At 42.8% G+C, this 27014-nt stretch overlaps 1 protein-coding gene across 1 annotated transcript; it reads right to left on the bottom strand.

Moving 5' to 3' along the window:
• Positions 1-1476: 1476 nt before the first annotated feature.
• Positions 1477-15018, bottom strand: LOC140475951 (EEF1A lysine methyltransferase 3-like). The gene is made up of 3 exons (XM_072567865.1): positions 14814-15018; positions 10368-10479; positions 1477-2709 (listed from the first exon to the last, which is right to left on the bottom strand). Exons 1-3 carry the CDS (start codon positions 14937-14939, stop codon positions 2324-2326), a joined length of 624 nt encoding a protein of 207 aa, XP_072423966.1. The 5' UTR covers positions 14940-15018; the 3' UTR covers positions 1477-2323.
• Positions 15019-27014: the final 11996 nt, after the last annotated feature.

A 27014-nucleotide genomic window follows, 5' to 3' on the forward strand; every position in this document is an offset into this window, starting at 1 on the left:
GGGTCGCTAGGGTTAGACAATGGACATTTGGTTAAAATTAAATGATTGGAGATGGGCTTACAAGAAAGTCAAGAATATATTTTTTTCATAACCACAATAGAAATTCATCTTTTATGTCGCTGTTATCTTCAAAACAATGTGCTGAAACCATCCCACTTCCTAGGAAGTGGTCGAGGCTTTGGAGAAGGGAGGCGGTAATTGAGATGGCGGGGGTAGGGGCGGTGGTGAAACAGATGCAGACATGGAAACATAAGGAAATTGAGACAAAAAGAGCAGAGGAATAATCAAAACTATGAAGGCTACAAAGAAAGTACTTCCTCAACATTTCCATATGTATTGTCATGCTCAGGGTTCCTCACATAAAGAAAAACTTCTTGAAGTAAGCTGTGTCTCTGATAGAGAAATCTCAACCATACTTGTGAGAACCTGTTTGAATTTTCTGAACTGCCCAAGTAAGAATGAATAAAAGTGGTATTTTACTTTACTGGTACCCCTCTGCCAAGATGTCTTAAATATATTTGTATAGAGCGGCATTTAGTTTCATTTCTTAAACACAAACAGTGCAGTATTGATGGCATTTTATTGGAAGTGGATGAATCCACATTATCTGCAAAATATATGCACACCTCACTTTGCGATGCCAGAATGCTGTAAAATGATTTTACTTTTATTGCCTTTACTCGTAGGTCATTACACAATAGTTCTGTTTGAAGCTGCATTTGCTGTCTTTCTTAATGATTGCAATTCAAAGCTGCCTTGTTTTAAGACGTCGTGATGATAGAAAATACCTGTAATGTTCGGACCTTCCCATCATTGAGAAATAGTTGATTTATAGAGTGTGTCACCGACTAACTAGGCATCAAGCCTTGTTCCTTGCAACTTAAACGAGTAGAAGCAGTTAGTCATCAAATGTATCTGCTGCTGGTAGATTTATGCATTCGAATAATAGAGTCATAGAGATGTACAGCATGGAAACAGACCCTTCGGTCCAACCTGTCCATGCGGACCAGATATCCCACACCCAATCTCGTCCCACCTGCCAGCACTCGGCCCATATCCCTCCAAACCCTTCCTATTCATATACCCATCCAAAAGCCTCTTAAATGTTGCAATTGTACCAGCCTCCACCACATCCTCTGGCAGCTCATTCCATACACGTACCACCTTCTGTGTGAAAAAGTTGTCCCTTAGGTCTCTTTTATATCTTTCCCCTCTCACCATAAACTATGCCCTCTAGTTCTGGATTCCCCCACCCCAGGGAAAAAATCTTTGCCTATTTATCCTATCCATGCCCCTCATAATTTTATAAACCTCTATAAGGTCACCCCTCAGCCTCTGACGCTCTAGGGAAAACAGCCCCAGCATGTACAGCCTCTCCGTGTAGCTCAGACCCTCCAACCCTGGCAATATCCTTGTAAATCTTTTCTGAACCCTTTCCAGTTTCACAACATCTTTCCGATAGGAAGGAGACCAGAATTGCACGCAATATTCCAACAGTGGCCTAACCAATGTCGTTTTAACACTCTTCCCAATGGCCTAGTTTAAGTAGTCAGATGGGTCGCCTTCAAATACCAAAGAGAAGCACTCGTTTAACCGTTGAGTTCGCAATTTACCGGGAAAGCGTTCGTGTCGAGAGCAGCGGGACTATGCTGTGCATTCAATATCCTTAAGGTCAAATGAGAATAAAGAACACGTTATAATTGATAAGTTCCCCTCTAGTGGACTCGATAGTGAGCGACCCTAGTTTAGCACAGAGATCAGGTTCCACCATTAAGAGGTGTGGAAAATAGGGGAGGGCTTGGTTGCTTTAAGATCAACAGGTGGGAGATGGGAGAGTTGAATTTCTGTTGAGAGAAAAGCGAAGCGAAAATTGTAACGTGAACAGATATTTATATCCGTTTCTGCTGCAAAGCGCAAATGAATTCACAACCGACATAATTTCCTCTTACGCACAAGGTGCTGAAAGTGTTAACCAATCACTTAATCCATCAATTAAATAATCAAAAGGAAATCCAGTATGGCTATCTGCTCATCGGTGCAATGGGGTCGAATAACTGAAAAGTTTGGGTCGGATGTCTTTGCTGTGATTTAATAGCGCGATCATTTGTGGGGTTTTATTCGGGAGAGAGCTGGATATTTATTATTTTACCTGAATGAATCACCAATATTTGAGAGAGCAAATTAGACAGGGACCAAAGAAGGATGGGGGAAAGCAATAAAGTAAGTTTCTTCACACCGACATTCGGAATATTGTCAATCTCCAGAGTGATGCAAATTGAACAAATCGATGGTCACTCTTCGGTCCGGCGTCAGGAACTCTTGCTTATCTTGTGTGTTTTTTGGTCACTTTGTAAATACAGATCATCCCGTTGGTATGCACGAGCTCACTGTTGAATTTCCTTGTTACAAGCTCCCTGTGGAAAGTCTCGGTCCCCATTCTGGCGGGCATGTTCGTTGACAAGTAAATGGTCGTGTTTTCATTGCTGCAATGCACAAGCGTCTGTATAAGACCTGGGAAGAGCGAGGGGCTGTACACAATATCCGACCCGAGAATGAAATCGTAGTCGGAAGGGAAGTCATCCTGATCGGTGCCCCAATGAAGGGCACAGACGTTTGGATGATGTTTGGAGGCGTCTGGGATGTTAGCATTGACATTGTACTGTATTTGCTTCAAAACCTCTGGTACATCCGTAATGGTAACGTGTCCACCTGGAGAAAAGAAAACAAAGAAAGCAAGATCAGCAGTACCATCTGATCGTACTGAGTACAGGGTGCAAAATACATTGTGATTAGCGGGAGTGACTATAATAGCATTGGACTAGACATTCGAGTATGGTGTGGGCTTGCCCTAAAGGGGAGGTGGGTGGTGATATCCTGTTTGTATACTGTGGCGCAAAGGGGTTCTGGTAACCTCTACATTCCTGTCCTACAGAGTGTTACAAGGGGGCATAAATTTAAGGTGAAGGGTGGAAGGTATAGGGGAGATGTCAGGGGTGGGTTCTTTACCCAGAGAGTGGTGGGGGCATGGAATGCGCTGCCCGTGGGAGTGGTAGAGTCAGAATCATTGGCGACCTTTAAGCGGCATTTGGATAGGGACATGGATGGGTGCTTAATCTAGGTTAGAAGTTCGGCACAACATCGTGGGCCGAAGGGTCTGTTCTGTGCTGTATTGTTCTATGTTCTATGTTCTATGTTCTATATAGATGGGCTGCAATATTCAATAAGAATTGACATACGCGTCATAAAATGGAATCATTCCATGCACAAATATGATGAAAGGAAGCGACATCATTTCTCTGATTCGATCTGCTTCCTCTTAGGCCTGGGTGTTTGAGTACTTATTGTCCTTACTTTAAACTGACCAAATGGATATGACTTGATTAGAATCCCTACAGTGTGGGAACAGGCCCGTCGGCCCAACAAGTCCACACCGACCCTCCGAAAAGTAACCCAGCTAGACCCATTCCCCTACCCTATATTTAACCCTGATGAATGCACCTAACACTATGGCCAATTTAATAAGGCCAATTCACCTGGCGGCGCATCTTTGGGCTGTGGGAGGAAACCGGGGCACTTGGTGGAAACCCTCACAGTTATGCAAAATGTGCGAAGTCCACCCGCACAGTCGCCCCAGGCTGGAATTGAACCCGGGTCACTGGTACGGTAAGGTAGCAGTGCTAACCACTGAGCCATCGTGCCAGCTTGTGGCTGGTATATTCAGGCTTGTTGGCACTGTAAAAAAAAGACTTTAACATCATACTGGCAGAAGTATGTTGCCGACCATTTGGAACAGATTGACGCTAAAGTTGTTCTTCAAAGTTAGCACTGCTAACTAAGTAAGCACTGCTGGATACAACTCCCATGCGCATGTGTCGTGATAAAAGTCGCCAGAGTCTGACCAGTTAGAGAGAGAGCTTAGAGTGAGACGACTGTTGATGGTTTAACCTGAGGTTAACCTCGCCCTTAAGCGAGGAGGTTGAAAAAGACAGTCCTTCGTGGTAATCTCTGCCAGTGCATGAATTGAAGGCCTAATGAAGGGAGATTCTTCCAAGCTTGTATGCAGGCTACTAATTCCTTGCCTGGCGACTGAAGGATAGACCAGATCTAAAAGTTGAAGTTCTAAATTGGAGAAAGGCCAATTTTGACGGTATTAGGCAAGAACTTTCGAAAGCTGATTGGGGACTGATGTTCGCAGGTCAAGGGACAGCTGGAAAAAGGGAAGCCTTCCGAAATGAGATATGGAGAATCCAGAGAAAGTATATTACTGTTAGGGTGAAAGGAAAGGCTGGTAGGTATAGGGAATGCTGGATGACTAAAGAAATTGGGGGTTTGGTTAAGAAAAAGAACAAAGCATATGTAAGGTATAAACAGGATAGATCTAGTGAATCCTTAGAAGAGTATAAAGGCAGTACGAGTATACTTAAGAGGGAAATCAGGAGGGCAAAAAGGGGACATGAGATAGCTTTGGCAAATAGAATTAAGGAGAATCCAGAGGGTTTTTACAAATACGTTAAGGACAAAAGGGTAAGTAGGGAGAAAATAGGGTCCCTCAAAGATCAGCAAGGGGGCCTTTGTGTGGAGCTGCAGAAAATCGGGGAGATACTATATGAATATTTTGCATCAGTATTTACTGGGAAAAGGATATGGAAGATATAGACTGTAGAGAATTAGAGGGTGACACCTTGCAAAATGTCCAAATTACAGAGGAAGAAGTGCTGGATGTCTTGAAATGGACAAAGGTGGATAAATCCCCAGGACCCCAGGTGTACCCTAGAACTCTGTGGTAAGTTAGAGAAGTGATTGCTGGGCCTCTTGCTGAGATATTTGTATAATCAATAGTCACAGGTGAGGTGCTGGAAGACTGGAGGTTGGCTAACGTGGTGCCACTGCTTGTAAGGAGAAGCCAGGGAACTACAGACCAGTGAGCCTGACATCAGTGCTCAGCAAGTTGTTGGAGAGAATTCTGAGGGACAGGATGTACATGTATTTGGAAAGGCAAGGACTGATTAGAGATAGTCAACATGGCTTTGTGCATGGGAAATCATGTCTCACAAACTTGATTGAGTGTTTCGAAGAAGTAACAAAGAGGATTGATGAGGGGAGAGTGGTTGATGTGATCTATATGGACTTCAGTAAGGTGTTTGACAAGGTTCCCCATGGGAGACTGATTAACAAGGTTATATCTCACGGAATGCAGGGAGAACTAGCCATTTGGATACAGAACTGGCTCAAAGGTAGAAAACAGAGGGTAGTGGTGGAGGGTTGTTTTTCAGACTGGAGGACTGTGACCAGTGGAGTGCCACAAGGATCAGTGCTGGGTCCACTACTTTTTGTCATTTACATAAATGATTTGGATGCGAGCATAAGAGGTAGAGTTAGTAAGTTTGCAGGTGACACCAAAATTGGAGGTATAGCGTACAGCGAAGAGGATTACCTCAGATTATAAAAGGATCTTGACCAGGTGGGCCAATGGGCTGCAAAGTGGCAGATGGAGTTTAATTCAGATAAATGTGAGTTGCTGTATTTCGGGAAAGCAAATCTTAACAGGTCGTTTACACTTAATGGTAAAGTCCTCGGAGTGTTGCTGAGTGCAGGTTCATAGCTCCTTGAAAGTGGAGTTGCAGGTAGATAGGATAGTGAAGAAGACGTTTGGTATGCTTTCCTTTATTGGTCAGAGTATTGAGTACAGGGATTGGGAGGTCATGTTGCGGCTGTACAGGACATTGGTTAGGCCACTGTCAGAATATTGCATGCAATTCTGGTCTCCTTCCTATCGGAAAGATGTTGTGAAACTTGAAAGGATTCAGAAAAGATTTACAAGAATGTTGCCAGGGTTGGAGAATCTAAGCTGGTGTGGTAGAGGCTGAACAGGCTGGGGCTGTTTTCCCTGGAGCGTCAGAGGCTGAGGGCTGACATTATAGAGGCTGACAAAATTATGAGGGGCATGGATAGGGTAAATAGACAAAGTCTTTTCTCTGTGGTCAGAGAGTTCAGAACTAGATTAGATTAGATTCCCTACAGTGTGGAAACAGGCCCTTCGGCCCAACAAGTCCACAACGACCCTCCGAAGAGCAACCCACCCAGACCCGTTCCCCTACATTTACCCTGACTAATTCACCTAACGCTATAGGCAATTTAGCATGGCCAATTCACCTAACCTACACATCTTTGGACTGTGGGAGGAAACCGGAGCACCCGGAGGAAACCCACGCAGACACAGGGAGAATGTGCAAACTCCACACAGACAGTTTCCCAAGGTGGGAATTGAACCCGGGTCCCTGGCGCTGTGAGGCAGCAGTGCTAACCACTGAGCCACTGTGCCGCCTAGAGGGCATAGGTTTAGGGTGAGAGGGGAAAGATGTAAAAGAGACCTAAGGGGCAACTTTTTCACACAGGGTGTATTTCCATGCCATACATCTCTATGACTGTGACTGCACTGGCTATTGAGCTGGATCACATTGACCTATTTTTGGTTACTCTGGCATAAATGTCTCATTTCTGGACATGAATGTGAACTTGGAAACAAATCAATAGGAGCTTATCCCATCTGGATTCATCGAGAAGGGCATGAAGTGGCCTGTTACATGGCAGGGCAGCATTTTTTGCATAAAACAAAGAGCTGAGAATGCTGCAGACCATCTTTTACATTAATTCTTAGGATGTGAGGGCGGTCATCCCCAAAATGGCTGTCAAGAAGCTCTTGGTGATCCACCTTCCTAAACCTGCATTCCAGGGGTGAAGGCAACCCCCAGAGTGGAAGGACATTTGGGAGCAGTGATGCTGACTGGAGTGCAACAGAATTCCCAAGTCAGGATGGTGTAATTATTAGAAAATAATATGTTGGCGCATATGTCTCCATGCATCTGCTGCCCTTCTCCTTGTATGTAGTAGAGGATCTAGTGTTGGAAGATGCTGTCAGAGGAATCTTGTTCAGTTCCTGCTGTGCATCTCTTGCAGCTGGTAAACTTAGCTGACTCAGTGCTGGTGGATGTGAATAGCATCTTGAATTTTCTCGGATACTCATTCATCTTGGAAAATGCAGAGCATTTTTCGCCATCCGGTGCTTTGTAAAAAGTGGAGAATCTTTGGGTAAGAGGGGTCAGGAGATGAATTACTCGCTCGAGATTTCAGAGCTTCCGATCTGCTCTTGCAGCTAGGTTTTTATCCGGTGGTTCCAATTTAATTTCTGGTCAATGTCAACCCCTTGAGGATTAGTGGGGGTGGGGGGAGATTAAGAGGTGGTAACTTATCAATTCTTATCACATTAAACGAAAAAAATACAAAGAGCGAAATAGGTGAATGAAATGTTTATAAAATATCTGTTCAGCACTTTCTCCATTTCGCATTTTGCATTAATAATTCTCCATTATCACTCCCCATAGGATCAACGGTAAAATTAGTTGTTCTTTTCCATTTTAAGTATTTATACAAAGTCTATCATTTTTAAATGTCTATTTCACTTTGGTTCTCCCTTTTTTGAGTTGTCATTGCTGATTCTAAGTTCTATCTGCTCATTTGAAATCAACCCATCATGATAGACTTTTTTTTGCCTTCAATTTGGTGATATCCTTAACTTTTTCAGTTCTGGGCAGATAGCGCATCCTTCTTTTTTTCCTCGCTGGAATGCATATTTGTTAAGTGCTACCTCTTCAAATATGCGTCACTGCATTTCGACTGTGGTCTATCTTGACCTGATTTTCCACTTTAAGCAGCTCTGGCTTCATGCCCTTGTAATTGTCTTTATTCAAGTTTAAAACATATACACCCAAACAGAATATGAAATTCGATCTTGTTGTAAGCATTGGCACCCAGAGGTTCCTTTAGTTTTGAAGTCATTAGGTAATCATTTTTCATTAATCATTAGCAAATCTGGAACAGCCAGCTCTCAGCTAAACTCTGGAGCCTACTCCTCCTCGAAATTGTCCTCAATGCATTCTATCGATTTATTCCTTGCAGGCTACCTTTAGCAATCTGACTTGTCTAAAGTATATGTAGAATAAATTGTTTATGAGTAGCCAAGTGCACTGTTTATCAGATGGAGAAGTCATTTATAGAACTATATGGTGTTAGACCAGCATTTACCCTGTCTAACATGTAATGGAAAACTTCAGTCTGAGCCGTGGATCTGTCTGCAAGTCTGTCTCGTGATTTAAGATAGAAGACAAATACACTCATGAGAAATATCAATTCGTCATAAGGGTTACAGAATCAAAGCGTTGCGTTGACACAAAAGTCAAAAGACAGAATCTTCTCAGCATAAGGGCAGAGACAGTGTGAAAAATGAAACTAATTCCGAGGCCAGCGTATTATTTTAGCCATAAAATGGGCATGTGAATGCCTACTGCTGGAAAATGAAATCAAAGACTGATGCTTTCATGGGTGTGACGAGTGCTTCCTCAGAGGATGATACAATAAAAGGTGCAGCTGGTGGCAAACTTCTACAAACTAGTGCATTTGCAGTGGGTACAAAATAACTTTGTATTAAGAAATAACCTAACAGGATATACAGAGTTGCCATCTTCAGGAATAGTAGGCAAGTCCATTGAAACTCACAGACATGAGTTTACCTCTTCCTGCCTCCTTGACCACGACCTCACTTCCCATCACCAAACTACCAGCTTCCAGGTCATGCAAAACCTCATCACTTCAGGGGATCCCCGATCCACAGCCTCCAACCTCAAAGTCCCGGAACCTCACACCACCCAGTTCGACCTCTTACCCAAAATCCACAAACTTGATTGCCCCGGTCGAACCATTGTCTCTGCCTGCACCAGCCCCACCGAACTTATTTCCTCATATCTTGATACCGTCCTGCCCCCTCCCCATTGTCCCAGGAGCTCCCCACAAACATTCAGGCCACCACCCATGCCCTCCATTTCCTCCATGACTTTTGTTTTCCCGGGTCCCAAAGGCCTCATCTTCGCCATGAGATTCAGTCCCTTTACATGTTCATCTGCCATGGTGAAGATCTCCAAGCCCTCTGTTTCTTCCTCTCCCACTGACCCAACCAGTTCCCCTCCATTGACACACTCATTTGATTAGCAGAACTGGACCTCACCCTCAACAACTTCTCCTTTGAATCTTCCCAGTTCCTTCAGACCAAAAGGATCGCCATGGGCACCTGCATGGGCCCCAGCTATGCCAGTCTCTTCATCAGATATGTGAAACAGTCCAACTTCCACAATGAAACTGTCACTTTTCCCCACCTTTTCCTCTGCTACATAGATGCCTGTATTGGCACCACCTCGTTCTCCCACGAGGAGGTTGAACAGTTCATCAATTTCACAAACATCTTGCAAGCTGACCTCAAGTTCACCTGGACCAAATCAGACACCTCAATCCCCTTCCTGGACCTCTCTGTCTCTATCTCTGGTGACTGACTCAACATGGACACATACTTCAGACCACATGACTCCCATACCTACCTGGACTACACATCTGCCCATCCACCCTCCTGTAAAAATATAATCCGTTACTCCCAATTCTTCAACCTCCAACATATCTGATCCCAGGAGGAGCAATTCCACTCCAGGACATCTCAGATTGCCTTCAATTTCAAGGACCACAATTTCCCCACCCATGTGATCAACAATGCCCTCCAGTGCATCTCCTCCACCTCTGGCACCTTCACCCTTGAACTCCACCCCTCTAACTGCAACAAGGACAGAAACCCCATGGTGCTCACCTTCCACCCCACTGGATACAACATATTATCCTCTGCCATTTCTGTCACCAATAATCAGACCTCACCATCAGAGATATATGTTCTTTTTAAATGTTATAGTTCTATCCTGTGGTTGTAACTGGCTCTGAAAGTGCATTATAGAAGCTTGCTAGCATGTCAGAGACTTACCCGCTTGAATCATAAAATGGCATCTAAGATATATAAGGTGTCAACTTTGTGGTAAATAAAATTGATTATAAGCGTAGCTGTATTTATTATAAATAGTAACTTTGATATAGAAGACCAAATAGTTATAACAGCTCAACTGAAATGCAAAGCAACTGAAGAATAGAATTGATGCATAACTATTACCAGTAGATTGCAAGAAAGAATAAAAGAGACATAAGTTTGAATAGTTGTATTTGTCATATATACTATGACAACAAGGACTGTAATATTAATAATGTTTTAGGAATATGCATTAGTATAACTATCCATCGGAATTTTTGCACTGAATGGTAACTGTGTGGGGGTGGGGTTGGAGGGGTGGGGATGGAGGTGGGGGGAGGGGCAGCATGAAACCATGTCCAAGGCTAATCACAAAGAAAAGCCTCTATCAAGAGCATATCAGTCCTCATTTTTTGCATTTTATATTGCTGTTGCAGATGTTGTTCACATCAAAGGTGTAAATGAGCTAACTTACCCAGAAGTGCTGCCAAAATTCCCACAATTCCAGTACCAGAACCCAGTTCAAGCACCTTCTTCCCTTTAAAATCAAGCTTCTTATCCTGAAAGTATTGACAAAGTACAAGTGCCTGACAAAAGAAACACAAGTGTGCAAATCATAAGGATAGCATGGGAACAGGGAGACAAAATTAGCTGGTGGGATAGACATACTGTTAAAAGGATATTGAGGCAAGTTCATGTGGTAGTTCAAGCAGGATTGACAGTGTCATGCAGGAAGATGCAATATTACTTCAGAAGAGAGTGTGGGCTTTAGAAAAAAAATCAGTAAAAGAAAGGATAGCGTGCCCATCAGTTTTGTATCACAGCCGTCCTTATTGCATTTCCACAATTATTTATTTTTCACAGCCAGTTTCAATGTAACAGCAGGATAGTGGTTGTCATGAAGATGTGTTATCCAAGATGATAATTTTTAGCATTGACTGGATGTATGTACTGTGCATATACCTTGAACTTTTTTAATGAACACTTTACAAAGCAAACGACACTGATTACAGCAGAAGCAACATTGCATTCAAAAGGAACAGGCTGCCTGCATTTTCAGATAGATGATATATGACCCAGTTTACAGATAAAAAAAAGATATTGGATTTGTGGCCAAAATATCAACTCCCCCTCCCACTCTGCTGAGGACATGCAGGTCCTGGGCCTCTTCCACCACCACTCCCTCACCGCCCAACACCTGGAGGAAGAACACTTCACCTTCTGCCTTGGGACACTTCAATCCCAGGGCATCAATGTGGGCTTCACCAGTTTCCTCATTTCCCCTCCCCCTACCTTACCTCAATCCCGACTTGCCAGGTCAGCACCACTGTCATGACATATCCTACCTGCCAATCTTCCTTCCTACCTATCTGCTCCACCCTCCTCTCCAACTATCACCTTCATCCCCACTTCCATCCACCTATTGAACTCTTGGCCACCTTCGCCCCAGCCCCAACCCCGTCCCATTTATCTCTCCACCCCGAAGGCTCCCAGCCTCATTCTTGATTAAAGGCTCTTGCCTTAAACATCGATTTTCCTGCTCCTTGGATGCTACCTGACCTGCTGTGCTTTTCCAGCACCACTCTAATCTTGACTCTGCTCTCCAGCATCTGCAGTCCTCACTTTTGCCAAAGTGTCTGTTTCCATGATATACACCTCTATGACTCTATGATCGTAAATGATGTAATTTGCTTTCACTTAGTGGCTTCCTTTGAAAGGAACTTGCCTGACTGCAGTGTAGTGCTTCTACAATGTTCCTTGCTTCTCATTGAGAGTTAACTGTTATTCACTTTGGGTAGACAATGCGAATAACATGCAAATGTAGGAAATATACAAAACACAGTGAAGTGCTACCTTAAAAATGCTTTGGCTAGTTACATTCAGCAAAATAGAATGTATCACAGATTGACAGTAGGTATGGTCACTTAGCACACAAACTATTCATGTCAGGATAATGTGTTGGATCTGTTATGACTAGTTAATGTTGTTTTTCTAAAGACAGCAGCATAGCTTTTACATTCTCATTTTTGGAATTCTCTCAATTGTGCAAGCAAAGTTTTCCAGTGAGTTTATAGCTCACAAACTTTAATAGGGTGGAGATTCAGGAAAGAAGTGCAAAGACTATTGCTCCTATGGCAAGTTATTCTAGCGGTGGCCATGACTACCTGGTCAGATCCACACCTCCCAACAACCCACCCTTCCCATCCTGGCACCCTCCCCTGCCACCACAGGAATTGCAAAACCTGCACCCACACCTGCCCCCTCACCTCCATCCAATGCCCCAAAGGAGCCTTCCACATCCATCAAAGTTTAACCTGCACATCCACCAATGTCATTTACTGTATCTGTTGCTCCTGATGTGGTCTTCTTTACATTGGGGAGACTGGATGCCATCTCGCAGAGCACTTCATGGAACATCTCCAGGACACCCACATTAATAAATCCCATCACCCCATGGCCCAACATTTCAATGCCCCTTCCTACTCTGCTAAGGACATGCAGGTCCCTGGGCCTCTTTCACTGCACAATGCCTGGAGGAAGAATGCCTCATCTTCTGCTTTGGGACCCTTCAACCCCAGGGCATTATTGTGGACTTCACCAGTTTCCTCATTCACCCTCCCCCCACCTTACCCTAGTTCCAAAATGCCAGCTCAGCACCATCCTCATGACCGGCCCTACCTGCCAATCTTCCTTCCCACCTATCCACTCTACCCTCTTCTCTGACTATCACCTTTATTCCACCTCCATCCACCTAACAGACACATTGGTCCAACCCGTCCATGCCGACCAGCTATCCCAACTCAATCTAGTCCCACCTGCCAGCACCCGGCCCATATCCCTCCAAATCCTACCTATTCATGTACCCATCCAGATGCCTTTTAAATGTTGTAATTGTGCCAGCCTCCCCCACTTCCTCTGTCAGCTCAGTCCATACACCACCCCCTTTGCATGGAAAAGATGCCCCTTACTTCCCTTTTATATCTTTCCCCTCTCACCCTAAACCTATGCCCTCTAGTTCTGGATTCCCCGACCCCAGAGAAAAGACTTTGTCTATTTATCCTATCCATGCCCCTCATAATTTTGCAAACCTCTATAAGGTCACCCCTCAGCCTCCACACTCCAGGGAAAACAGGCCGAGCCTATTCAATCTCTCCCTGTAGATCAAATCCTCCAACCCTGGCAATATCCTTGTAAACCTTTTCTGATCCTTTTTAAGTTTCACAAGATCCTTCCGATAGGAGGGAGACCAGAACTGCACACAATCTTCTAAGAGTTGCCTAACCAATGTCCTGTACAGCTGCAACATGACCTCCCAACTCCTTTACGCAATGCTCTGACCAATAAAAGAAAGCATACCAAACACCTTCACTATCCTATCTACCTGCGACTCCACTTTCAAGGAGCTATAAACCTCCACTCCAAGGTCTCTTATGTTAGCAGGATATTGAGCTACCAGCGCGATCGAAAAATCAAAGGTTTTCTTCCTACAATACAAAAACAGATTCTAGGAGACCACACGCTCAGCAGCAAAAATGCCATTCCATTTAGTTGCAAAACTGGCTTTTCCGGGTTGACGTCAGAGAACAATTAAAAATTCATCGAATTGCTTCGGGAGCACTCACATATAAGTCAGATGGTCGCACAAGTGGAATCATTCTTCCCCCCCTCAAGATTATTCAATCAAAACTGATTATATTTTCTCACATCTTTTCGATTTGCTGCGAACATGTTATTTTGAGAATTCTTCCTGTAGTTTTTGCAACCTAACTAGTAAACTGCAAGATCCACTTCAGGGGTATCAGGGGTCTCATGCATCCAACAGCATCAACAGAGCCATCGCTGTAACAAACCGGAATTCACGGGAGCGTTTTCAAATTGCCAAGGAGAAACAGACACATGTGGGACAAGAGATAGGGTTTCGGGTATATTTTAAAGATTGCAAAGGAGGACGGGCAGTGGAGTAGACAGGAAAATGATGATGGGTTTTTGTCCGAAACGTCGATTCTCATGCTCCTTGGATGCTTTTGTGCTTTTTCCAGCACCACACTCTTGACTCTAATTGTAGACCCTGGGGCTTTGGTGGCTGAACTCACCGCCATCACTCTGGAAGACTTCAAAAATCATGTACGCGCAACAGGCTCAATTGGGGACGTGTGGCTGAGGGCTTGGGGAGACAGAAAGATAGGCAAGGCTGTGCTGGGGCTCGAACACAACGATGAGGAGTACAGAAGGAGATATTTTTGTCACTTTAGGGTTGGTGCAAATGGTCCCAGGAAGCTATTCAACTGTGCACAACGGAATCTATCCTGAACAACATTTATGCTAGGGTCGGCTGCACCTCAAATGAGTACAGAAATGTTGTCGACTGTTTGTGCCATGTGTTGTGGTTAGCATTGCTGCCTCACAGCGCCAGGAACCCGCGTTCAATTGCCGTCTCGGGCAACTGTCTGTGTAGAGTCTGCACATTCTCCCCGTGTCTGCGTCGGTTTCCTCCCACAGTCCAAAGATGTGCAGGTTAGGTGACTTGGCCATGCTAAATTGCCCGTCGTGATAGGTGCATTAGTCAGGGGTAAATGTAGGGGAATGGGCCTGGGTGGGTTGCTCTTCGGAGGGTCGGCGTGGACCTGTTGGGCCGAAGGGCCTGTTTCCACACTGTCGGGAGTCTCATCTAATTTTAACAAGCAGTGCTCAGCAAAGCCGCGTTAAACACTCAAGTGGCGGAACAATCCGCTCCGTTTAGGGTTTAGTGCCATTTTTGACTCAGAATCAGACCGGGCACTGACTCTGGAGGTTAGCACGAATCCAAACCAGCTGCTAGCTCCAGGCAGCATTACAGCGATCGTTTGCAGAGGGGTTGCAATAGGTCCAGAAGTTATGTTTCAAATTAAACAATCAATTTGCGCGAGGCCACTAGACTTACGGGTCCCCAGACGTAAGCAGAAAGGCCCAAGGAAGATCCTTTAAACATCGTGATCTTTAATGTGTGCCCGCAATAACGGTACACCTTCTCCTCCGCCCCCGTGTTGTTGTCTTCGGCGTTGCTCATGGTCTCTGATTTGAAAGAGATTCTTGTCAAATTGCCTAGCAGCTCCCTTTTCGTCCCAAAGATTAACCGGTTTCGACTCCAAGCGTTTATCTAGGAGTAAAGAAAGATGTGAGGTAGATTCGAATGCACTGTTGAATGGGGCTTGAAGGAGAATACAGCAAGAAAACCACAGCAAATCAAAGGGAATGCATGAACTGTCAAATCAGACAATCCAGACAACTCCAACGTTAGCCGTCGATCCCAGAGCAGGGCAGCATTTCATTGCTATAATTAACACTCCCGTGCCATCAACCATATGTGAATCTGAAAGTTATGGGTCCAATGTTTAAAGTGAAGAAAGCTACATGTAAAATATGCGTGCCATTGGCAAATTTCAACAAGTTAATAGCGGAAAGGTAAACGCGTTTTGAATGTGCAAGTCGCTGCTATTGACCTCGACAGGGTTTGTAGATATTTTCTAACCAACCCATTTCAGCGATGTTATTACACACCACGGCAGCAGGCGGGACTTCGAGCCAGGCCTCCCTCAACCACTAGATTTGAATGGCTATATGTATCCAAATTGGCTCTGTACAGACTCTAATGAGTTCAACACATGTCCGTGTGGCCGTACAGACCTCTGTCGGAAATTAAAGCGAACAGCTTCGCCAACCGCTCCCCATCTTGATCCGAACCGAATCCTAACCCATTTGCTCGACTGATCGTTGTTTTCAACTGCGGCAGTACTCGGAAACTGGAGCTCACTGGGCGCATCACCTTTTAATACAGTCTCCACCTCCCCCGCCCCAGATTTCGTACACACCGAAAGTGTGTATTCCCCATTACCCCATTTAGGTCCCAGCAGAACGGGAGACGTAAAATGGAGCACAAACTCGGGTTTTAGAATCTTTAATCAATTGGAGGTGCATTGCGTTTGAATCCATATTCCCTCATTTCAAACGTGTTGCTGCTCAATCATTCATTGATATGTTTTTTGCTCCCCACCCCCATACCTTTCCTTCGAACACTACTTGCTCTTTGGAACATTGTTTTTTTGCTTCCCCTGCAGATTTGTTCGAGTGTAGCTCAACTATTCAAGTAAATTCATTAACCTGGACCTGAGCAACATTGTTCTTCCAGCTGGCAGTCAGCAGACAAATATGTCGCTTTGAATATGCATTTTGTTTGTCACCTGGTAATCTCGACGATACAACGGCCTGTTGTTCCATCCATGATTTCGGCATGATGTAATTGTATTTCACGATCGGACTTGCTTACTTTTAAATATCAGGTGTACAGCTGTTCAATTGATCGATGTTAGGTTTTCAATTCACGGTTTCTCTTATGGTTTATATGCCATGGAGATTGTGGAGTATCAAGAGCCTCAGGTCTCTCACATACGATTGTTCTTAGTTGACCAGCCCCTATCGTTTGAGCCACGGCGTCTCTGGGGCAAAATGAACAAAACAGCACATGGCGAACTTTGCAACAATTCGTACCACGCACGTAAAGGGACGCCACCGGTCTTTAACTGTCTTTGTCTCCGATCGAATATCCGGAACACACTGACCAGGGGATCACAAGAACAAGTACAGTCGTAGACATTCGCACCAGTTTGCAACAAGTCCATATTACATAATCATAGAATCCCCTACAGTGTGGAAGCAGGCCATTCAGCCCATCGAGTCACGCCGACCCTCCTAAGACCTTCCCAACCAGGCCCACCCCCAACACTGTTCCGGTATTCCCGCATTTCCCATGGCTAATCGACATAGCAAAGCCATCGCTGGGCATTAAGGGCAATTCTTTGGACCTCAACCGGAATTCACCTCACCAAATCGCACCAGAATTTAAAAGGGCAAGTTTTGTGTTCACAATCGCAATGTCCCCCGAGGTGGCCAATGAGAAAGATAGAAGGGTGAACTGCGGCTAGCAAATCAACTGAATTTTTTTTTGGTGTTGTTGCTGTTGTGGGCATTGGTCAATTTAAATATTCTTTATTAATAACCAAGGAACAATGCATTACCATGCAATGTAATCGATCAGTTGCTTCAGAATTCGCCCAACAGCACATTGTCAACTGATTTATCTTTAACTCGCATACTAATTTTTACGCAGCTTTTTTTTGAGAAAACATTTTCAAATTTCTCGGGATACTGAAGGGTGACTAATATGAAATCAGTTCACTGCCCAGTTCTTTCCTTGCTCTGATTTAAAATAAAGTATCCATTCTAGGGATGTCGCTCTCACTTACTAGGCCCACATTTATTGGCCATCCCTAATGTCCCTGCAGAAGGCGAGCTGTGTCATTGAATAATTGCAGTCCTTGCAACGTACACTACTGTCCGAGATTTTGACCTGGAAAGCTGTTGAAACTGCAATCGTAAGCAAACTACTCCATCTCTGATCTTATGATGTAGGAAAAATGATTGATAAAGTAGCTGAAGGCGTTTGAATCTCGGACAGTTTCGTGAGAAAAAAAAATCCAGCAGCCATGCCCTATGCCATGCACAATTGTCCTAACCTTGAACAACTGTCCTAACATAACCACATTGGCTATGGCTGTAACAAGTGGAAAGACTCCCTCATGATTCCCATTTGAAGAAGAATCATATTGGACTCAAAATGTTAACATTGTTTCTCTCTCTCTCTGCAGATGCTGCCGGTCTTGCTATGTTTATGTTTATTTTTGCTGTTATCTCATTGACTCGGGTTTTGCTGGGCTGTCTTGTTGCCACACTCAAGGACATCTTGCCTTGATTGGGCATCCTTAGTGATGGTCACCCTCAGTTCCTCTCTTGAGCTCATCTCTTTTGTCCAAGGTTCGGCCATGGCTGTACTGAAGTTAGAAGCTGAGTGGACCTTGTGCAACCAGAATTTAGTGGAACCTAGCAGGTTGTTAGTGAGTAAGTGATGCTTGAAAGCACTTTCTATCATTTCCATTACTGTACTGATGGGGTATTGTCTGTCAGGTATGACTCAATGAGAATCAGTATATTCAGTAGCTCGTTGACTAGAATGTGGGAGAGTTCTTCTAATTTTGTTGCAATCCTCAAGATGTTAGGAAGGAGGACTCTGCAAGATGTCACAGAGGTGTACGCCAGTATCATGAGTGTTTCCTAGACAATGCTACTTCAGCTGGTTTCGTTCATTTGATCAGGCTATGTAGCAATTAAATGCAACTGATCTGTTAGGCCATTTCAGAATCAACCCAATTGCTATGGAGTCACATGTGGGCAATACCAGATGAGGACAACAGATTTCCTTTCCTGGAGGGCATTAGTGCACCAGACGGATTTTTACAGCAAGTCTCGTGTCAACATTGGAATTGCTTTCAATTTCAGATTTACTTCACCATCTGCAGTGGTGCAATTTGAAGCCATGTTCCCAGTATACTAGTCTGGGCTTCTGCTTTATTTACTCCATTGCCAGTATAACCACTCTATCCCCTCTCAGCTGCCAACTCTTGTTGTGCCACAATTGGCGCTTCAGATGTTGCGAGGAGACTCCGATATTGCGTTACCAAATGGATGTTAGCTAGTGCCGCTCTAAGGATTAAAGAGGAATTTACAGCTTCTCAATTCAAAATCTGTCCATCCACCTTCGTGGCGCACCCGGTTATTTTTTTTCTCTCTGCACAGGAGGAAGGCTTGTGGGAAGGATGAATAAACTCCACTATGGACTGGGGGCCGGAAGGTGCTGGTGTGTGGAGGGTTTTAGGGGCGGGGGAAGTGATTGACGGTTAGATGGATGGCATTGCCGAGAAGCGTTTTACACTTTCAGCAGTTATGGCAAAACTGTATGCAGTCTGGACTATGGCAATGAACAATGGTGTGAAAATATTCCGCGCCTGACATCAGTCGCACCCGAACGTTTTGCATACACGTATCCCTGGATTCGTGTCGAAAATACAGTTACATGCAATTTCCAGTCACGACCAGTGAACGTGGGTACAGTGCCCTTAATTTCCGGAGACTGGTTAATTAGCGGTTCCATGAAAATTTCCTTCAATAAATGCCTGCATCAAATCCCTTCCATAGATTAAATTAGTCCGAGAAGTCAAACGTCTGCATTGGATGCCTTGCATTTTAGCAAGACATAGATGTTCATAAAGTTATTTGAAGCAAAGACCTTTCACCAACCCGGCAAAGAGAAGAATGAGGAGCTAAGCTCCTGTCATCCAATATATGACACATTAGTCACGTGTGCTTAATTATGACTCCAGATGTAGCCTGTCCCAATGCTGTTCGCCAACTAAAATAAGGACTAGACGCATCCTCAGGCACATGATCTCAATGTTGGCATTCGTATACATGTACACTTATACTTCAATATTTTTCTGTATTACTGAGTGACTACATAAGGCAAAACTCATAATCAAACAAATTGTTGGTAATTTTATGTACTGAACTTCTTTGGTTCTTGAATGATGGTGCTGTATATGCTTATGAAGTAAATGAGCACATGTGTGCATTTACAAAATAGAAAGACAATTTACTCGAACATGTTGTTCGATCACTGCAGTAGCAGCTACACTTCTTAGCCAACGATTATAGTGAACTGTAAAGTGAATGGTCTGTACACTGCAGTTTACCAGCCGCCCATTCCGCCAGCTCCCATTGGGCTTCTATGAATAATATTTAAGTTTTATATATTAAACATTTATTTCCAAGAACTTAGAAGACTGTGAGTTGACCTAGTTGAAGCCAATTGAAGGATAGTAAGCGAATATTTCTCTTGGCGGGACAATCTGATCGCAATCACATAACAAAGAATTGAGTCCATTTAGGGCTGAGATTAGGAGAAGGTTCTTCACTCAAAAATTAGGGAAACTCTGGAACTGTCAATCCAGAGAGCCGTGGATGTTCTGACGTTGAATGCATTCAAAACAGTGGTCAATAGATTTGTGGACGCGAAAGAATGAAGGGAGGTGGGAGAGCGCTGGAAATGGAGTACAAGCAGTAGCTCGGGCTTTATCTGCTTAAATGGTGGACCAGGTTTGAAAAGCTAAATGTCCACTTCAGCTCCTGTTTCCTATGTTCTTCCAGACTAATGCTCCAAATATTTGGATATACAGTAGATAGAGTGTAGCTTGGCAAAACTTCTGTTATGTAAGATTGAAAGAAGTGAATGTTGCCCCAATATATCCTATTACACAAAATTGAGTACATTCACATGATTTTAGCATTTAGCACTCATAACATTGAAACAATTTTGAGCTGAGTATATTCAGTCGAGTTGGTGCAGAGAGATTCTGCAATCATGCTTTGCATTCAATTTCTGGTGATACCACGAGCAGGTAAACGCATCATTATAACAAAATAGAGCAATTGCAACATTTCCTACCGCTGTATTAAGCTACAAAAATATCTAATTAAAGTTGAATATCGACTATTGTAGCAACAATTAAAGCTGATCTCATACTGCTACCTAAGTTGTCTCCATTTTAAGTAACAATACAGAGATAAAATAGGGATTTTTTTTCTCCTATATTATACATAGATTTGGTCGGTCCTATGTGTTATTGACTTCACATAGGTTAATTTAATTTAAATCTAATATTTAGAACATCAAATGGAGAAGCAACAGTACTCAATGTTAAATCAGTGTAAAAATGCATTTATGGGCAACTCTTGCTACTGGGTTAAAACTAGTTTCATACCAACACATTTCTTATATTTCTGATATTTCTGGTGTGTTTCAAATTGCATTGGTGTATGTTTGAATGCAAGAAAACAGGATTATAAAAGAATGAAAGAGGTGGGTAAATAAATGACTATTTACCAGGAAAAGACACTTGATATCAAGAATTATTTTTAAATTTTGCATTGATCAGGACAAATGCAAGAATGCCATGTTTCAAAGGGAACAACAATTTATACATCATGAGAAAAGTGCTTAGTTTACCTCAAATAGCAATAGAAGAATGAAGCACCTTTGTCAATTTGAGCAGGAGGTTAAACAAATTGTTTCACACTGCCCCTATTTAGAAATAATGAGTAATTATTTTTAACCAACATGATGCATACATCAAGCCACCAGGCCTTTCAGTCTACCACAGAAATGAGTAATCTTTGCCAGTGTGATGTTATTTATGAAGACTATACATCCTCATACCATAGGTAGATCGTAAAAAAAAACAGCATGTCCTTCACAACAAACAGGCCACTCACTGCATTTAACTGGCACATGTTTACAAAACTCAGACAGAAGCATTCAACATGAGCTTAGGAGGCTGAGGTGTGACCTTACAGAGTTTTATAGAATCACGAGGACATAGGTAAAATGAATAGCAAATGTCTTTTTCTAGAGGCTATACATTTAAAGTGACAGTGTAAGAATTTGAAAGGAACCTGAGGGTCAACTTTTTCAGATACAGTAACGCCTATAAGAAACAAGCTGCCAGAAGAAGTGGTAGAGAAGAGTACAATTACAGCATTTTAAAGACATTTTGACAGGTACATGGATAGAAAAACTTTAAAGGCATAGTGGCTAAATGCGGAAAATAGGACTTGGTTAGTTTGGGGAACTTGGTCAGTTGTGCCAAAGGCTCTGTTTCTGTCCTTTTTGACTCCAAGACTCTACTACTCTATAGTATTGAATGTGATTTTGTGATTGTATAGTACTTACTGAACAGCTCCAAATATGCTATGATTTTCATTACCAATTTGAAATTCAGACAGACTTTTGATAGATGATGCACACAGTAATCTACATAAGGGTGGTATCAAGGTCTTAAGAGTTCGCCAGCAAGCAGGAAGGTGGTTTGAAGTGTATCCATTTCAATGCCAGGAGCATCTGGAATAAGGTGGGTGAACTTGCAGCATGGGTTGGTACCTGAGAATTGAATGTTGTGGTCATTTCAGAGACGTGGATAGAGCAGGGACAGGAATGGTTGTTGCAGCTTCTGGGATTTAGATGTTTCAGTAAGAACAGAGAAGATTGTAAAGTGGTTGAGGTATAGTATTGTTAGTCAATATTGTATTGTATTATATTATATTGTATTGTTATCATAGTATTATGATAGCACAAAGAATGTTTATGGACTCATCTACTGAGGTGGTGTGGGCTGAGGTTAGAAACAGAAAAGGAGATGACACCCTGTTGGAGTTTTCTAAAGGCCTCCGAATAGTTCCAGACATGTAGAGGAAAGGATAGCAAAGATAATTCTGGATAGGATTGAGAGTAACAGGATAATTGTTATGGGGGACTTTAACTTTCCAACTATTGACTGGAAATACTATAGTTTGAGTATTTTGGATGGGTCAGTTTTTGTCCAATGTGTGCAGGATGGTTTCCTGATACACTATGCAGACAAGCCAACAAGGGCGAGGCCACATTGGAATTGGTACTGGCTAATGAACCTGGCTAGGTGTTAAATTTGGAGGTGGGTGAGTACTTTGGTGATAGTGACCACAATTCGGTTATGTTTACTTTAGTGATAGAAAGGGGTAGGTATATACTATACGGCAACAGGTATTGATGGGGGAAAGGCAATTATGCTGCAATTAGGCAAGATTTCAAATACATAGGATGGGGAAGGAAACTGCAGGGGATGGGCGCAATTGAACTGTGGAGCTTATTTAAGGAACAGCGACTGTGTGTCCTTGATAAGTATGTACCTGTCAGGCAGGGAGGAAGTGGTTGAGTGAGGGAGCTGTGGTTACCTAAAGCGGTTGAAACTCTTATCAAGGAGAAGAAGAAGGCTTATGCTAAGATGAGACTAAAGGCTCAGTTCAGGCGCTTGAGAGTTACAGGTTAGCCAGGAAGGACTTAAAGAAGAGCCAGAGAGGACATGAGAAATTGTTGGCAGATAGGGTCAAAAAAAACCCTAAAGCTTCCTATATCAGGAATATCAGGCATAAAAGAATGACTAGAGAAAGATTAGGGCCAACAAGGATAGTAGTGGAAAGTTGTGCATGGAGTCTGAGGAGATACAGGAAGCACTAAATGAATATTTTATGTCAGTATTCACACTGGAAAAAGACAATGTTGTCGAGAAGAATACTGAGATACTGGTTACTAAACTAGATGGGATTGACATAAGCAAGGAGGAGGTGTTAGCAATTCTGCGAAGTGGGAAAATAGATAAGTCTTGTGGGCCAGATATGACTTATCCTAGGATTCTCTGGGAAGCCAGGGAGGAGGTTGCAGAAAGTTTGGCTGGAATCTTTATGCCATCATTGTCAACAGGAGTAGTGCCAAAAGACTGGAGAATAGCAAATGTTGTTCCGTTGTTCAAGAAGGGTAATAGAGACGATCCTGGTAATTATAGACAAGTGAGCCTTACTTACTAAGAAATAGGATTTATAATCATCTCGAGAGGAATAAGTTGATTAGAGATAGTCAACACGGTTTTGTGAGGGGGCGGTGGTGCTTGAGCCAAGTTCTTTGAGAAGGTGACCAAACAGGTGGATGAAGGCAAAGCAGTTGATGTCATGTATCTGGATTTCAGTAAGGCCTTTGATAAGGTTCCCCACAGTAAGCTATTGCACAAAATATGGAGGCATGGGGTTGTGGGTGATTTAGTGGTTTGGATCAGAAATTGGCTAGCTGTAAGAAGACAGAGAGTGGTGGTTGATGGGAAATGTTCATCCTGGAGTTCAGTTACTAGTGGTGTACCGCAAGGATCTGTTTTGGGGCCACTGCTGTTTGTCATTTTTGTAAATAACCTGGATGAGGGCACAGAAGGATGGGTTAGTAAATTTGTGGATGACTGTAAGGTCAGTGAAGTTGTGGATAGTGCTGAAGGGTGTTGCAGGTTACAAAGGGACATGCATAAGCTGCAGAGCTGGCCTGAGAGGTGGCAAATGGAGTTTAATGTGGAAAAATGGGAGCTGATTGACTTTGGAAGAAGCAACAGGAATAAAGAGTACTGGGTGACTGGTAAGATTCCTTGTAGTCGAGATGAGCAGAGAGATCTCAGTGTCCATGTGCATCTATTCCTGAATGTTGCCATGCAGGTTGATAGGGTTGTTAAGAAGACATACCATGTTTTTGCTTTTATTGGTAGAGGGATTGAGTTTCGGAGTCTTGAGGTCATGCTGCAGCTGCACAAAACTCTGGTGTGGCCGCATTTGGGGTACTGTGTATAGTTTTGGTCACTGCATTGCAGGAAGGATATGAAAGCTTTGGAAAGGGTGCAGAGGATATGTTGCCTGATATGGAGGGGAGGTCATATGAGGAAAGGCTGAGGGTCTTGAGGCTGTTTTCATTAGAGAGAAGAAGGTTGAGAGGTGACTTAATTGAGACATATAAGATAATCAGAAGGTTAGATGGGGTGGAAAGTGAGAGCCTTTTTCCTTGGATGGTGATGGTTAGCACAAGGGGACAAGGACTTTAAGTTGAAGAGTGATAGATATAGGACAGATGTCAGAGGTAGTTTCTTTACTCGAAGAATAGTAGGGGCATGGAGCGCACTGCCTGCAACAGCAGTAGATGCGCCAACCTTAAGGGCATTTAAATGGTAGTTGGATAAACATATGGATGATAATGGAATAGTGTTGGATAGATTGGTTCCACAGGTCAGTGCAACATTGAAGGCTGAAGGGCCTGTACTGCACTGTAATGTTATATGTTCTGTGTGTCCTCTGCAAGCAAGCAGAACATGTCAGGCATTGTGCCTTCCTCAACTGAACAAAAATGTCATGATAAGCTGTTCCCTGGTGTGTTCCCCGATAAAACAACTTTAAAAAATTGAAGCCAACTAAACATTTTGGAAGTATCTTGGGGCAATTCTTCGCTGGTGAATTGATCATGGTACTGATACTGGATTAGTGGTGCTGGAAGAGCACAGCAGTTCAGGCAGCATCCAACGAGCAGCGAAATCAACGTTTCGGGCAAAAGCAAACGTTGATTTCGCTGCTCGTTGGATGCTGCCTGAACTGCTGTGCTCTTCCAGCACCACTAATCCAGTATTTGATTTTCAGCATCTGCAGTCATTGTTTTTACCATGGTATGACTGAACCAATCACAGTAAATTTTCCAATGAATCAAGCAGCTTTTTGGTATGCTTTACAAATTATTATTACCTCTGAATTTTGATATTCTTGCATTTGTCCTAATAAATATGTGAAGAAACATTTTGGCAGCATTTCTCCTTTTTCAACTGCTGAAAAATAAAGACTTGCATTTATGCTTTCATTATTTTTTCATTATGTTTTCATTATTGCAGAATATCACAACATTCTTGGCAGTCAAATAATTACCTTCGAAAAACCTCATGTAGGAAACACGACAGATATTTTGCAAACAGCGAAGATTGGCATTTGGGGCAAATGATCTGATAATCTATTCCCTAATTTTGGTTAAGAGTTAAGTGTTTTTTTTAACCCCATACATTCTTCTCATATATCAGAAAGAACAGATCACTGTTCGATTTAATGAAAGGGGTACTTCTCTCAAAATGTCACTGAATGTCTGCTAGCTTTCTGGGGGCAAAATTGATGGTGAATTTCTGCATTAATTGCAATAATGGATCTGTGTTGCTTAAGTATTTGTTTGTGGTACTCCAAAAAATATCATTTTTTCATGAAAATGATGGAGCACATGTCCTGTGGCTGATCCTCTAGTTCAGCATACCATTTCCCAAAGACACTTCAATTCCCCATTCAATTGGTGTTAAAGTAAAAGTAAAGTACACATCAAACAAGTGTACACTTGTTATTGGCTCATATTTATTTAAGAATAATGAAATTTGCTTATTGTGTTGACAATGTCTACATATGACATGCAATTATTGATCAGCAAAATAATTAGTCCAAATGTATTCATACACTTTTCCTACACCCTTCCAGCAGAGCATTCTCTTTTATTATTTTAATTATGACTACACTTAATAAAATCAATACTCCTGTACCTGAAATAGCTTTCTGCTTTCAACTTTCTGTGCTGGTGTGAGCATCTAAATTTGTGAAAGCTTCTTCCTCCTCATTTGCTGACATCTTCATGAAAGCTCTTATCGATCACTCAGTCCCAGTACTTTCTATCAGTTCATTCTTTCCACATCCTGGGCACTTCTGTTCTTGTATGTAAGCTGCTTAAGGATAAGCTGACTTATTCATCAGGAAGGCATTACATTCTGAGCTTTTCAACTGCTTTGTTACAAATGTTTTCGCTTTCGTCAGCAAAACATGATATTCTACCCAAGGGACATTTTCGTGGTCAAATATGCTGGGGTGTTTGAATATGTCTGTTCTGATGGAAGTTTCCAGGGAAATGTCAGGGTATAAGCATGGTCAGGGAGTAGACTGCTGTAGCCTGCAAAGTGTTATGTGCTATTTCCCAATCCAGAAATCAAATACTGAAGGATCATGCCAACTGCATGTTAAACTTGGTGGGGTGTTTTATAGCATAAGACATAGGAGCAGAACTTGACTATTCAATCCATTGAGTCTGCTCTGCTATTTGATGAGATCAAGGGAGACCTGATAACCCCCAACTCAACACCCTTACCTTACCCCCATAAGTCATGAACATACTTTATCCCTCAGTCTAGATAGTCTTCTGTGGTAAACAATTCTTCGTACTCACTACCCTATAAGAGAAAACAAAAATCTTCATTATTACTGATTGAAATTGTTTATTCTGAGATTGTGCACTATGGTCCTAGACAAGGAGAAACAAACTTTCTCCATCTACTTTGTCAACCCCCCAAGAAGGTTTACTCGTATTCTGTTAAACACCAATGGGAATAAACTTAACATTCACAACCTCTCCTCATAAGAAAATCTGTGCTGTCAGCCTAGTGAACTTTCTTCTGACTGCCTCTAATGCCAGTATATTTTTCCTTAGATGAAGGAACCTTAACTGTTCACAGTATTCCATGTGTGATCCAAGCACTGCCTTTCATAGTTTCAGCAAACCTTCTTATACTTATAGAGTCATAGAGTCCTACAGCACAGAGACAGCCCCTTCAGCCCAAGCTGGTCTATGCTGACCAAAATTTCCATCCATGCTAACCCCATTTACCTGCACTATCCATGTATTTAGCCAAATGGCCTTTTAAATGTTGTTAACGTATCTGCTTCAACCACTTCCTCTTGCAGCTCATTCCATATGCGTACTACCCTCTGTGTAAAAATGTGCCCCTCACAT

This window comes from Chiloscyllium punctatum, chromosome 4 (assembly GCF_047496795.1).
Source record: "Chiloscyllium punctatum isolate Juve2018m chromosome 4, sChiPun1.3, whole genome shotgun sequence".
Lineage (NCBI taxonomy): Eukaryota > Metazoa > Chordata > Chondrichthyes > Orectolobiformes > Hemiscylliidae > Chiloscyllium > Chiloscyllium punctatum.

What these genes read in the sequence shown, in the direction of transcription:
- LOC140475951 (XM_072567865.1), bottom strand. Translation starts at nt 14,939, where the DNA reads ATGAGCAACGCCGAAGACAACAACACGGGGGCGGAGGAGAAGGTGTAC. An exon ending in CTGCTTACGTCTGGGGACCC is followed by an intron (nt 10,480 to 14,813) that starts GTAAGTCTAGTG and finishes TTCTTTTGTCAG; the next exon opens with GCACTTGTACTTTGTCAATA. An exon ending in AATTTTGGCAGCACTTCTGG is followed by an intron (nt 2,710 to 10,367) that starts GTAAGTTAGCTC and finishes TCTTTTCTCCAG; the next exon opens with GTGGACACGTTACCATTACG.